Source organism: Eubalaena glacialis, chromosome 4, assembly GCF_028564815.1.
Source record: "Eubalaena glacialis isolate mEubGla1 chromosome 4, mEubGla1.1.hap2.+ XY, whole genome shotgun sequence".
NCBI lineage: Eukaryota > Metazoa > Chordata > Mammalia > Artiodactyla > Balaenidae > Eubalaena > Eubalaena glacialis.
In genome coordinates, this window is record NC_083719.1 from 18,219,522 (window position 1) to 18,234,553 (window position 15,032).

A 15,032-nucleotide genomic window follows, 5' to 3' on the forward strand; every position below is an offset into this window, starting at 1 on the left:
TTTAAAAATAAAACATTTTCTACCGATACCTCATTTAATTCTTACAAAAATCTTGTTAAATAGGAGAAAAATAGAGAGTGAGCAAGTTTTCAAGTTTTTAATTTTTACCATTTCATTTAATTAATATTTAAAGTCAATTATATATGTTGCTCTAGGATATCACTTGATAAGTGGGGCCTCTGTTTCTTCTCATTCTCTAAGCTTGTTTTGTGCTTGAGCTTAGGTTTTTGTCCACAAAACAAGATTTCTGGTGTATTGGAAAGGGCCCTCAAATGAAAATCGGCTACTCTGATAGCCTCCTAATCCACGATGAAAAAATCAATTTCAAGTGATACAAAAATGTTTCCAAAAGTGTATTGAACAGACCAGATACGGAATATAAGATAATTTTTAAGTGGGACTCATTTAGACATTTATGTTTTAACAACCAGTTATTAATTATTTTATGTATTACTTTTTACTTATGATAATTGATAATGGTTTTCTATTTATTAACCAATTTCACTACTTGATTTTACGCGATGGGTTTTGGTTGGACATATCATCAAACAAAAGGAGGTAACTTGAAAAATAAACCATTCAATTGTTCTACTAAATACTATAATAATTTACACATGGATGTTTATATACATAAAATAGATTTTAGTTTACATTATCAGTCTCTTATCCAACCCATCTTACATGGAGTGGGTTTAGAATGGAATTGTCCATTTTCTCATTTTATACAGAAAAATACTTTGATTAAATTTTATTTTGAAATTCATTCATAGGATAACTAAGATTTTTAAATGTTTGCAACAAAAGAAAAATAGCACATACTGAGCAGAATTATCCACTGAAATCTCTCTGTAACTTAAATCACTTATATCCAAAACAAATATTAATTTCCGATGTAACTGAATAGTCACCTGTTTTAAATTTCATTTCTTAAGAGACTGTCCCCATCTCACTAATGGTAGGTGCACTCATTACACTCCTATTGGACTCACTAGAAATCATTCCCATGAACTATATAATAAGAGTGTCAAAGGATATAGAATATTAGAGACAGGAAATCAGTTCATCTAAAGGCAAAGGCTAGAAGAGCAAAGGAAACAATAACTAGAAATTAAGCTCAGGACAAGAGGGGACAGGATATGGTATATTTGGGGGCATTACACCTAACTGAACCTTTCTTCTAAGGTTTTGCAATCCCTGGTTAATGCCATTGCTTTCTGGCTCTTTGCTGTGCTCAGTGATGATGAAGTAATAATATTTATAAAATACCCAGTGGTGTGGAATAACCTAATCTTAAATTAATACCTTCCACAATAACCATATGAAAAGGGTAATGCAAAGCAGTAAATGCAGTAAAGCAAAGGAAAACAAAACAAACAGAGCATACCTACACGTGCCAAGTAATTTGTCATTTTGATGCTTATTTTTTATAACCTATTTTTACTATCATTCTTAAGTGAGCAAACATATTTTCAGACCAAGAAGAGATGATCCATACCCCACATTCCTCAACTGACATGATTCAAGTTTATTGTTTACTCCAAGAACATGAAAGTAAGACAACTTTCATGTTGATTGAAAAGCTCCTCTGTCTTTTGACAACCCCTCACGGGGATCAATTAAATCCATCTCTGTCTACAGCTTCAGTGAGACAGGCTGCTGCCCATTAGAAAAAAGACTGGGGATACTATTTCATTTCACATAAAGTAGCACTTGTCAGACACTAGTTTCTGTGACATCAAATACAAACAAACAAACAGATAAAGAAAATAGGCTTGTAGCTGGAGAATTTCTCTAAAATGTAGCCTTCCTTTATTCTTCACACCAGGGTCTTGATCTAATCATTTTCTTATATTTAGAAGTTTGTAATTCTCACCTTACCTTCTCTGGGTGGTATTTTTTTACTTGTTAACTCTCCGATTTTTTGGTTTTTAAGTATTTCATTAAAATAATATTTTATTCATATCTAGACCTCATCCTGCTATTATCAGTATTCAAAATAGAACATATGGACTTCCCTGGTGGTTAAGAATCTGCCTGCCAATGCAGGGGACACAGGTTTGAGCCCTGGTCCAAGAAGATCCCACATGCAGCGGAGCAACTAAGCCCGTGCGCCACAACTACTGAGCCTGCGCTCTAGAGCCCACAAGTCACAACTACTGAGCCCTCATGCCACAACTACTGAGCCTGCACTCTAGAGCCTGCAAGCCACAATTACTGCAGCCCGCATGCCTAGAGCCCGGGCTTCGCAACAGGAGAAGCCACTGCAATGAGAAGCCCGCACACCACAATGAAGAGTAGCCCCTGCTCGCCACAACTAGGGAAAGCCCACACGCAGCAAGGAAGACCCAACACAGTCAAAAAAATAAAATAAAATAAAAATAAAGTAAAATAAAAAAATAGTGCATATAGTAAATTAAACAACTTAGCATGTTCCCTAAGATATTGTGTCCCACTATGTCCCACAATTCTCATCTATTGAACTGTAGAGAATTTCAATCCATGTTTATTTACCTTTTTATTACTTTTTTACAACCTTCAATATTTCTGCCATTCTGTTTACATTCTTGCAATTACCTGTGAACCCACTCAGCGGGCATTTTCCACTTTCACAATGACCAGCAGCACACTCAGGGTGTTCAGGAACAAGACTGATGACTGATGACAGATTCATGTATAACAACTACTAACGTAGCAGATTCTTGAGAATGCCGCTGTGAACACTGGTAATAAATGGACTTCTCTGGAGTTTAACTGACAGTGAATCATGCCGTAATATGAGCACGTAGAACAACTTGAACCCAATGAAGAAATGAGCCAGCATTCAACCTGACGCGTAGGGGCACTCAATAATTGCTGTTTTTCCTCCCTTTCCCAAGACAAATGTGCTTTTTTAGTTCTCTCATGATCACAGACATGCTTCAAGAAGGAAAGTGTTCAGGCGACTTTGGGGGGTGGATGCAGACAAATACAAAGAGCAGAGCTTTCATGCTCTCAAGCCATATCCTGAAATTTTTCTCTATGCTATGTATGTGTTGAGGCTACCGCTGAAAGGATGATGCTTTTTTTTTTTTTTTAATCATTAATTACCCCATGGCTTAAAATCTTGTGCGATATATGTCTATGTATCTTTCCTATGTCGACAGAGTGGTGTTTTGCTTTAAAAGCCTACTTAATGTGTTCTTTGGTTTGGATTTTGCATACTATAAGCTTCAACCCTTTAGAGTTAGAAGATTCGGAACAGATCACACGTTTCTCTCTCTCCTTTTAGTTTGCACCTGCTAATCCCGGATCCCAGTCCTTCCCTCCCCCACACCCCCTCCCCATCGGCAACCGCAACATCTGTCCGTTCCTGTTTCGTACATATGTTCATTTCTTCCTTTCCCCCCCCGCCCCCCCAGTTCTTGTAGGCACGTGGGCACCTGGCAGGGATTAAGCACACAGAGGAAGCAAAGTTGAATCAGAACAAGTCTCAAAATACGTTGTAGGATCGATTTATAAGGGAGGAAAAGGGAATCCCACCCTTTCAGCAATGCAAGTGGCATTTATGGGGGGGGGTGTATTTTCTTACTCTTTCTTATTCCATCGATTGCTTTGTTGACTCACTACCAAGCAGCCTTAATGCCAGTAAGGAACTCCTTGCCAAGTCTGGGCTTTGAGCAACTCCACAATGCCTCTTACCTTAAGACTGACTCTAATTGTGCTTCCATCAGCAGATAAAACTGCCACAGTGAAAAAATGAGCTGCAAATTTAAAATGGTAAAACAATCTTTTTCAAGCAGTAACTTTGGGTAAGAGAGATTTTAGAATAATTGAAGAATGTATTATATATCTATGATATTTCAGGCACTGTGAAAGTATCTTAATATCGTTATTCATGAGAATCATCCTTTTAGGCTTACTATTAAATCCCTTTTGTGGATAAAAAAATTGAGGTTGACCAGCATGAGTGACAAGCCCAACATCAGGTCACTACTAAACCCTGTTACAGGGATTGATATCAGATGTTTTTGTTCAAATCCTATGTTTTTTCTTCTATTCTTATACTTACTATGTAAAGTGATTCCATTTTCAAGCATTGTATTTTCTAAATAATTCATGCAAGCCTGGTCAGAGTGTTGTTTTATTTTCTTTCTCTTTCTGACACAGAAAAGAAAACGTTTCTTTTTCTTACCTTACGGCACTGCTGCCGACATCGAGGTCTTGGGCAGTGACGGCACCAATGATGGTCCCAACTGGAGTGTCTTCGTAAACCTCCATGGTGTAGAGGGGCTTGCTGAAAACCGGCGGCTCGTCCACATCCAGCACGCTGATCTTCACTGTGGCAGTGTCCTTAAAAGGGCCCGCAGAGTGAAACCGGTGGTCAAGGTGCAGGTTGGAGGCCTCTACTTTAAAAGTATAAGCCTTCTTTGTTTCAAAATCCAACGGCTGTAGCGAGGACAAATCAAAAGTGAGGAGATACGTTCATATAAGATGTGGCAACGATGGTGGACAGAGTAATTTGCAAGTTAATATCAAACGGTCATTTTCCTTTAATAATTTGTGGGTAAGGGAAGTACAAGTTAAACATTTTAAGAAAAGAGTCGACCAGTTGTAGAAGTGTCTGGGTAACTTGTAAATGTCATCAGCTGCATACATTAAAATGACATATGCACACATATGTGCTAGATAGGGCTTATTCCTTTCACGTGAGTGGTTACAACCGCAGGAGATCGAGTACCTATTAAGGATGCTCTTATCCAGTACTGACATCTAGTGGAATTAAGCAGTAATTAAAAATACAACGAAATTGAAAGGAAACTTTTAGATTCCAGCTAAAAATTTGGTGTAGCAAACTATGTTTTTTTCTTGGACAATTTTTATTATTTTGACAATAATATCCTTTTCTATTGAATACTTTTGAATGTCTAGGTATTTTTGCTGCCAAGGACTATATCCAGAGTTTTGGACCTTTGTGTTGTCAGCATTACACATAGAATTAGTAGGCACGGTAATGCATGATCAGGATATATGACCAAGAATTAAGGCTTTGAACATATAGGATTAAAGAACAACATGAGACAAAATATTTGGATGTAATTTGTCCTTGGAGTCACTGATCCTTGATTTTTCACTTTACACTGCTTATATTTACCTTTTTCTGAATATTAGTTTTATGTTCCCAATAACTGGAAATATTACATTATAGAAATATGATGTTGCTGTAGTGCTTTATTAAAATGAAAACTTTAAGGTCACTGGCTGTGACTTCTAATCACCTATGACAAACTAAGACATGAAATTAACATCAACATAGTTAATTAACATAGTGATTTTCTGGGACCTTTAGAAGTTTCTGTTTTCTAAATTAATTCCCTCTGGTATGACTCCCATGATGTGCTAATTGCTGTGTCAACACATCTCTTTTTTGCCTCAGTACACCTGGGGGAAATAAAGTGGGTATATTTCTCTCTTTTAAGGACAAGATTGCTGTTTTATACATTTCCTGTGAAGAAGGGAAAAGAAAAGAACGAAAATCACCGTGAAATCCTTAAAAATTCACAAATCTATAAGTTTATTATAGCAAACAGTAACACTTCTTGGCCTTGACATTAAGTCTCTTTCACAGTAATTTTCACTCAGGGGGATCTATGTTTATCTTCCCTGTAATCATTCCCCTTATTTTGTTTAATTCGTCCAATTTTTATTCATATATTTCTTTGCCTTGGACTCAATGCTTTCTTTTAGTTTTTATATTTTTATTTTTTCAGCTCATACCTGTTTACATATAATACTGATTTTCTTCAATTTCTGTCTTCTTCTTGCTAAGATTTTTCATTTGTCTTAAAGCAATATAAGTAAAGTTATTGGCTAATATGTCATGGTTGATATTGGGGCTGTTGATTACGCAGATAGAAACATAATATCTGGAAAAAGAGATTATGATGCTACTGTTTTGATCAGCCCACAGTTTGACTACAGTGTTTTGTTAAAGGATCAGGCTCAAGAAAAGACAACCAATTGCCAGAATAGGGTAACAAAATATTATTCAAACCAAAAATACAAAACTGTTACAATTACTGGGAATGTTTATCCTGGAATGAAGAAGACAGAGACAGAAAAGGATACACCTTTTCAAATATTGAATATTAGTTAGGGTTATTCTATAAGTCTCTCAATGGGGAATTAATAATAATTTAAATTATTAAACATGGCAACTTTAAGCTAAAAAAAGAAGAAATCTCTAACAAACGAAACCGTTCAAAACTAAATTAATTTTAAAAAGTGTTGATTGCCTACATGGTGGTAAGACCTGGGATGCATTCCAGGAGGACAGAAAGAGGCAAAGATAAATAAGGTTTGCCATCTTGTTTAATGACTGAGTTGTTTGAAGAAGTAGTAAGTCCCCCATCATTTGATGCTTTCAAGAGAAATCGTATGCCATAAGAGATACCTGAGTGATGTATAATTTATAAGCTCTACAAGCTAGTTTAAGTTAAAGAACATATAGAAATACACTTCGTGTTTTGTAAACTCTAAATGCTCGATGAATGTTAAACAATATAATTTTTTATCATAGTTACCCCTAACTTCTAGTGTAAGACGATTTTGACTTTATCACCTCGGGTCCTTTTGCCTAGAAGGCTATTTGAGCTGCCCTGGCTGATACTTACCCCCTTCTTTGGCCCAGAATTAACTTCTCTTAAAATGTAGAAATTAGTACCAATTGTTCTTCCTTTCCCTCTCTACTTCTCCTAGACATCAGAATGCTTCTGATTGTCTGTAGGGTTAGGCAAATTCTTTCTAGACAAGATCTCAATTTTATTTACCTAGTTAATTAACATGTCACTGCTATCTGATCGACTTGACTCCCCACTTTGGAGTCCATTTCAAACCCAGGAATGAAGGGAGAATTCCAAAACCTTTTCTATATTTTGTTTTAGGAGATTAGACATAATCTATGCCTTTTAAGAACTCCTGACCTGTCACAGCAGACAAATATTTAGTGGGCAGGGTGATAAAGAGTGAGATGAAAGAAACTTTCTGTACATACAGATATTCTTTTATGACTTAAAACTTATCTCCTGCAGTGATCAAACAACTGAAGAAAATTGTAAGAGAAATGCCACAATAATATCCTAGAGGGTCTTACCTCTTCGTGACGCTGGCCCTTAGGCAATGCCATTGTATAAAACTGGATAACTCAGAAAGAGCAAAAAAAAAAAATCAATACCAATCTCTCTCTAGTTGACTTTCTCCAACTCATCTGACAGACTACCCTCCACTCTTTGTGGAGGGGGTGGGGTAGGATGGCGCCGAGGAATGAAATTCATCTAACTTTGCAATCAACAAAAATCCTATTATTTAAAACAAGTATAGAAAAAACAGGATTTTTTATTATTGTTAGGAAATGAATCATATTCCATAACAGAAATCCATTATTATGAAGTGGATCTAATTTAGCTCTCGCACAATAAATAGAAAACTTTGTGGTACTGCTTGGGGTGCATTCAATTTTATGAACCTTTCTAGAAAAGTAAGAAAATGATTGATTAAATAGAATTTAGTTGAGTAGTTCCTTTCTCCTCAGGATGTTTCGATAAAGGAAGGTTAGTGAAACCAGAATTTTCAGGAAACAATTCATATCGTAGGGAGTTGTACGGTAAGAAACCTAAACTGTGGAGAAATGGAGGGACTTCCCTGGTGGCGCAGTGATTAAGACTCCGTGCTCCCAATACAGGGGGTCCAGGTTCAATCCCTGGTCAGGGAACTAGACCACATGCATGCTGCCACTAAGAGTTCGCATGCTGCAACTAAGGAGCCCACCTGCTGCAACTAAGGAGCTGGCGAGCCACAACTAAGACCTGGCACAACCAAATAAATAAAAATAAATGAATAAATTAAAAAAAGAAATGGAGTAGGATATATTTAATTGTTCATTAGAATATAAAAGGAAAAATTGGGCAAGATATAATCTTTTTGATTCTTTGTTTTAAGCCACTTTCTCTGCTTTTACTTTGCTGAGGTCCAGGTCATGAAGAACTACATAAAATATTAAAGTACCAAAAGATTTTCTCATTTCAAAGAGGGATGAGCAATTTTTGGCATAAAATACAAAAGAATAATTCCCTGGGCTCTTCCAGGCCTCATCACGTTTCCAGATAATGTTGAGTGAAAATGGATAGTTAGAGTTATATTTTGAGGAATTTGAAAAGCAGCTTTGGTAGACAGAATTCCCAAGGTGTCCCCAAGATTCTCACCCCCAAGGACAAGACAATCTCTTCTATAATCTCTTGTAAAATTTGCTGCCCTTGAGTGTGTGACGGGCCTCTGAACTGAATGGGGTATCACCCCATGAATTTGTTAAGTTTTATGGAAAAATAAATGATTGAAATATAATCAAGGTCTTTAATCACTTAACATTCAGTTAATTACAAGGGAGATTTTGCTTGAAGGGTCTGCTGTAATCACGTGAGCCTTAGTAGAAGGAGGTGCTACAGATGATCTCCTCCTGGCCTTGAAGAAGTAAATTTGTGATGTAGGAGCCCACCTGACAAGTGCCTGGGGTGCCTCTGGGAACTGAGACTGGATCTTGACCAACAGCCAGCAAAAAAGTAGGGCCCGCAGTCATAAAGCCATAAAGAAATGAGTTCTGCCAAAACAAGTAATCTTGGAAAAAAACTCTGTGCCTCAGATCAGTCGCAGCACCGGCCTACACCTTGATTTCAGCCTGGAAGACCCTGAGCAGAAGACTTACTTATACTATACTCTGACCCACATTTGCTTGTGCTTTCATCGCTCTTTACTTTCTGCTCTCTCTACTGGTTCATTTTTTATGATGACCATGTACCATTTTCACCATCACAGTAGAGTCCTCACTCTTAACTAAATGTATCCTTTAGAAATGACTCTACTCTCTCAGTCATATCATAGGTCTTAACAGTCAATGGAAAGGAAAATTGTCAATGAACCCAAATAACTGAAGGCTGTAAATGTATCTGAAAGAGAAGATGCTTTTCAAGACAAGCAACAAGAAAGCAGATTTATACCAGGCTGAACAAAGATAAAAAGACACTAGGAACAAGCTCTTGTAAGGGAGGTTTATGATACGAGGCTGAACTATAAAGATAAGACTTTCAGATCAAGCATCATTTTAAAGGAAAATCAAGTTCCGCAAACTTAATTTTTTTAACAATACAGTAATCAATTCATTTATTCCTTGCTAAACTTTCCTATTAGCTAATAAATTAGTTTAAAACTCTACCACTACTCAAGTCTCATATTAAATCATCCATAGATGATGTCTGTACCTACTTCTTTAGTTGATTTATTCAAGTTAATTTAAATCTGCATAAATTGAATCAAATATTTGATTAGATTTTATTTTGTCTCAGTAGGAATTGAGGATATCTTGGTTCATGAGTTAAATTAAGTCCATTTTTTTTTTTTAGAGAGAGGGAGAGCCAGAACGAATAATAAGTAAATAATACTTTTCAGTTAGTGGTAAGATTTATGAGGAAAATAGTGTAACGGGACAGAAAAACAGTGATGGAGACATTACATAGAGCAGATAAGATGTACTTCTCTGAGGATGTAATACTGGAAATGAGATACGAAGAACCAGGCTTGGGGAAATCAGAGGGAAATAAGCCTGAGGGAAGAAAGTAAGCACAAAATTCCTGAGGCATTTTATTCTTATTTTTAACGAATATTTCTTAAATATCCTACTGTGTGCTAGACATCATTATAGATGTCAGAACTGGACAAAGCAGACAAAAATCCCCCATGGAGCTTGTTCTCTTCTAGGATTTGATGGACAACAATAAGGTAAATAAGCAAATGGTAGCATCCCAAGTAGTAATAAGTGCTATGGAAAAATCCAAAACTTGGAAGACAGATGTGTATTGTGTGTGTCAGGGGTAGATGGGGAAGAATGCGTGCGTGTTTATGTGAGAGGGAGCTTTGGGAGGGTCTGGTATATCCTGTCATCACTGAGGAAGAAATTCAACTGAGTTTCACACATACAAAAAAATGTCAAGCAGTTATTTGATGGATAAAAGTTGTCACATTATCAGATGAGAATGCCCCTATCATAAAGGGGAAACAGTGAAATGTGGCCATTTTTAAAATGTAGATTTTAGTTTTGACAAATTTTAACAGTATTTCAGTTCTAAAATTTTTAAAAGCTTAAAAGAACATAGAATTACCAGACAAAAAGTGTCTGTCAAGTAAAAATATTAAAATGAAGAAACATATAATTAATATACCTTATCTCAAAATTTTTTTACAGAACTATTTACTAGAAATGAATTTAATTTTTCTGTGGGCAAGTTATCAACTCTAGGTTTTTGTGCAGAACTGCAAAGTTTTGATAATTTTAATGAATTAACTTAAGAATCATGGCATCGTTTCTAAGCCATATTTCAGTGACAATAATTTTTGGAACAAATTCAGTAACTAAGATAAAACAAAATAAAAAAGAATTGGAAGAACATCTAGTGCTTTTATTTGAGGGCTTGTGGTGATATTTTCCCTAAGAAAGAAAAGATTTCATCAGCTGTTACAAATGCCTAAGCAAGATATATGGTTTATAGGCACATATAGTATGAGTCATGACCATCGAGGGAGGGGGAATTCTTTTTAACTTCTTGAATGTCCACTCTCACATTTTACCTCTAATATATATTGTTCTTCACAATAGTTGAAAGTATATGCTTTTCAAATATGTTCTGTAATTTACTGCAAGTTGTGTAGTCCTGAAAAATTTACTTTTCTCCAATGAGCTTCATATTTCTCATTTATATAATCAGTAAAGCAGTATTTTTCAAAATACTTTAAAAACATGTTGAACTCTGCATGGTATGTGAATACTAAGAAAAGTATTGCATCTGAAATTAAAACAATAAACCAACATGAGATTTTTTTTTTAAAAGAAATTTAAACACCCTGTATATTTTAAGCATTTCCTTTATCATGGCGACAGAGATATAGATACGACAAAGTGTCTTTAGGGGCTTAAACTATAGTAGAAAGAATCAGATGCATTTAGAATTTGAGCACCTTTAAGTCTCATAGGTGCTTGGACAGAAATGGTAACATTTGGGGAAGAAAGTAAGGAGGGATCAACTTTGCCTGAGGGACTCAAGGAATTCTTTGGTGAGGGACATGAGTGACAGCCATGTTAAAGAACAGGAAAAAATTAATAGAAATGCTCATGTAGGGCGGTGCCTTCTATGCAGAAGGAAGAATAACACAGCATCTTCAGTAGAAATTGCAATGAGTTTGGTGTGGTTGCAACGTAGCAGGTGAATGTGTGTGTGCGTATGGGTGTGTGTGTGTGTGTGTGTGTGTGTGTGTGTGTGTGTGTGTATGAAGGAGATGATAATAGAAAATATACCATTTGCTCTTTATCTTACTAGTGATAGGAGTCAGAAACAGATTAGGAGTGAGAGTAAAATAAACAGATTTAGGTTTCAACCATTCACTCATAAAGTAAATGGATGAACATAAGGTGTGTGGCTCAGAAAATAGCCATTGCAGTGGTGGAAAAGAGTAACAAGGATGGTTGTAAGTCAACCCATGAAGAGGAGAAAGAGGGAAATTTTAATCCAAGTTCAGAAGGAATCAGTGATCAGGCTTCCCATCCTATTCAGAAAGGGGAGTTCATGGTAATGGAAGCAGCATAAGAATAAGCCTAGATTTCTGCTTTAAGGAACTGGAGAGGAAGTAGGGCCTTATCCAGGAAGGAGAAAATGTGAGCAGGCACGCTTTGGTTGGGAGAAGACAAGGAATTCAGCTTTGGACATTTTGAGTGTGAAAAGACTAACACACACAAGTTAGAAATGTCTACAAGGCAGTAAACAATGTTCATTGGTTATGTCAACTTGGGGGCTAGTTGAGAGTTGATGAGACTAGGGAAGTGAGATGTTTAAAAAGAAGATGAAGATAAATATTTACAAAAACAGGAGCATAATATGTACAGAAACAAACACCACTTATTTTTCTTTGAAATTTTCATGTTTGTATGGCAAAAACAGGAATATTTTAAACAATAAATTGAGGTGTATGCTTGGTTATATAAAACAAGGTATTCCTAATTTTATTTTTATTTTTTCTAAGAGTTCTTCAAAAATTAACCACATGATGGTGCTATGCTACCAAATCATTTGATGTGAATTCACTCCCCTGCCATTTGAGATGTCAAAAAGAAAGTGAGTTTTAGTGACTAATGGGGCATAAATAAAATTGTCCAATGAGACCAGTTGAGAGTTTATTCATTTAAAATTCTGGTGAAGAATAAAATATTTTATCTCTTCTGTTTTTAAGGAAAAAGCAAATAATTCACCTTGGATTCACTGTGATCACAGTTATGGTTATTTGAAATGAAATAATATTGCCAAGTAACAGCAAAATAGTAAGGATTTTTTTAATTCCAAAAATGTTTTACTTATTTTAAAATAAATAGGAAATCACTTTACCATTCTTTATTTTAAATAGATGTTATCATTACTTGTTAGTTCCAGACAGATATTCTGTAGAAATAGTACAGAACTGGCTTAGAAATTATTCAAGACATTAAAATTGTTCTTTTGTACAATTTAAGTATTCATCCCACTATTTAATTGCCTAAATTTCTTAATCAGTAACAAGAAAACCACAGCATGCCTGTAAATAAACATGTATTTTCCGTTCTTGAATGTTTTTAACTCATGTAACTTTATATTTATATCCAATAAGTATATATTTATTCTCACTTATCCAGTAGGAAATAAAAACTACTGACTAAAAATGTATTTCATTTAACTTTTCACGTAAGAATGAAATTGCTGAATTTAAAATACCTTATTCTCTTATTTTAAATGTAACCTATCGCCTAATTTTTAGGTGTGACAAAAATTGTTTTTCAGTTATATTACCCTGATTTTGTTATTGTTTCTATTGCTATAATACTTAACAACATATAGGGCACTTTTTATTTGTTCATTCTTTCCTCAGTGCAATAGGATGTAAGTATAAAGTAAGAATAGTTTGTTTCTTTTTTAAAAAAAAAACAGTATCTTGTGCCTTGTAGAGATATATAAAGTTGCATAATGTTATTCTGAATTCAAAGTGACACAGTGAAATGGCATTCTGTCACAGTGCTCATAAACTGAATCCAAGTTGAGGTTTAAAAGAAATAAAATAAAAATGCCTTTTTTCATTCTTCTCAGCTCATACAAACATGACCATCATTTTTATCCATGTACACCCTCCCTCCATGGAGAAAGATGAGAGAGGGGGGAAATGGTAAAGGGAAAGTAAATAAAAATTTTGGAAATAAAACTATAATGAGAATATGTGCTTCAGAGAATATTAAGCATTTTCATTTATTTTTTAAGTGAGATTAAAAAAGAAAAACGCTCCGAAAACAAAGAATATCATTATATTCAAAAACAGACACATATTCAAATGTAGAGTATATATTTTTAGACTTTCTAGATGCATGTAATATACTTAAAAACATAATTTCTGTATTAATTTGGTTTTACATCAAAACTCTTCATTGCAATTCTATGCTGAGATATTGCAGGGAGAAGTTTCCAAAGAGTAATTTTAAGATCATTATGGAACCGAAATACTGCTGTTGATATTTACATACATATTTATGATTTTACATCTACTTCTTCTGGGACTCTGAATAAGTTCAAGATAAAGTCTTCTGAGAACTCTCTGAACATACGCATAAATAGCCCTATAATACAGTGTTTGCTCAAAAAAATCTAAAGAACTGTAGGTCAACAGGTACATGAAAAGATGCTCAACATCACTAATCATCAGAGAAATGTTAATTAAAACCACAATGAGACATCACCTCATATATGCTACATTGGCTATTATCAAAAAGACAAAAAATGAGTGTTGGAGAGGATGTGAGGAAAAAGAAATCTTTGTGCACTGTTGGCGGAAGTTTAAATTGGTGTAGCTCTTATGAAAAACAGTATGGAGTTTCCTCAGAAAGTTAAAAATAGAACTGCTGTATGATCCAGCAATTTCATTTCTGGGTATTTCTCCAAAGAAAACAAAAAAACACTGACTTAAAAAGACATATGCAACCCCATGTTTGTTGCAGCATTATTTACAATAGCCAAGATATGGAAGCAGGGCTTCCCTGGTGGCGCAGTGGTTGAGAATCTGCCTACCAATGCAGGGGACACGGGTTCGAGCCCTGGTCTGGGAAGATCCCACATGCCACGGAGCAGCTAGGCCCGTGAGCCACAACTACTGAGCCTGCGCGTCTGGAGCCTGTGCCCCGCAACAAGAGAGGCCGCGACAGTGAAAGGCCCGCGCACCGCGATGAAGAGTGGCCCCCGCTTGCCGCAACTAGAGAAAGCCCTCGCACAGAAACGAAGACCCAACACAGCCAAAAATAAATAAATAAATAGATAAAATTAAAAAAAAAAAAAAGATATGGAAGCAACCCAAATGTCCGTTGAGAGATGAATGGATAAAGAAAATGTGGTATATACAGTCATCCTTTGGTATCCAGGGGAGATTGGCTCCAGGACCCCTGCAGATACCAAAATCCAAACATGCTCAAATTCCTTATATAAAATGAAGTGGTATTTGCATATAACCTATGCACAGCCTTCTATATATTTTAAATATTCTCTAGATTACTTGTAATACTTAATACAAGTAAATGCTATGTAAATAGTTGCCAGTGTGCAGCAACTTCAAGTTTTGCCTTTTGGAACTTTCTGAAATTTTTTTTCCCCAATATTTTCCATCCACAGTTGACTGAATCCTTGGATGTGGAACCTGGAGATATGGAGATACAGAATAAAATCTTGCCACTTATGACAACATGGATTGACCTTGAAGGCATTATGCTAAGTGAAATAAGTCAGACAGGGGAAGACAAATATCACATGATTTCATTTATATATGAAATCTAAAACAAAAGACAAAAAAATAAAAAAAAAAATAACAAGAAAAAAAACAGGCTCATAGATTACAGAGAATAAATTGGTGGTTGCCAGAAGTGGGGTTGGGTGGTGGGTGAAATGAGTGAAGAG

At 35.5% G+C, this 15,032-nt stretch overlaps 1 protein-coding gene across 2 annotated transcripts in view; it reads right to left on the reverse strand.

The window, feature by feature from the left end:
- Positions 1 to 15,032, reverse strand: part of CDH12 (cadherin 12) — a 269,372-nt gene that overhangs the window by 40,299 nt on the left and 214,041 nt on the right. For both annotated transcript variants that reach the window (XM_061187673.1, XM_061187672.1), the window contains one exon: positions 4,172 to 4,425. In XM_061187673.1, coding sequence (XP_061043656.1) covers positions 4,172 to 4,425 — 254 coding nt within the window. The remainder of the gene's footprint in view (positions 1 to 4,171; positions 4,426 to 15,032) is intronic.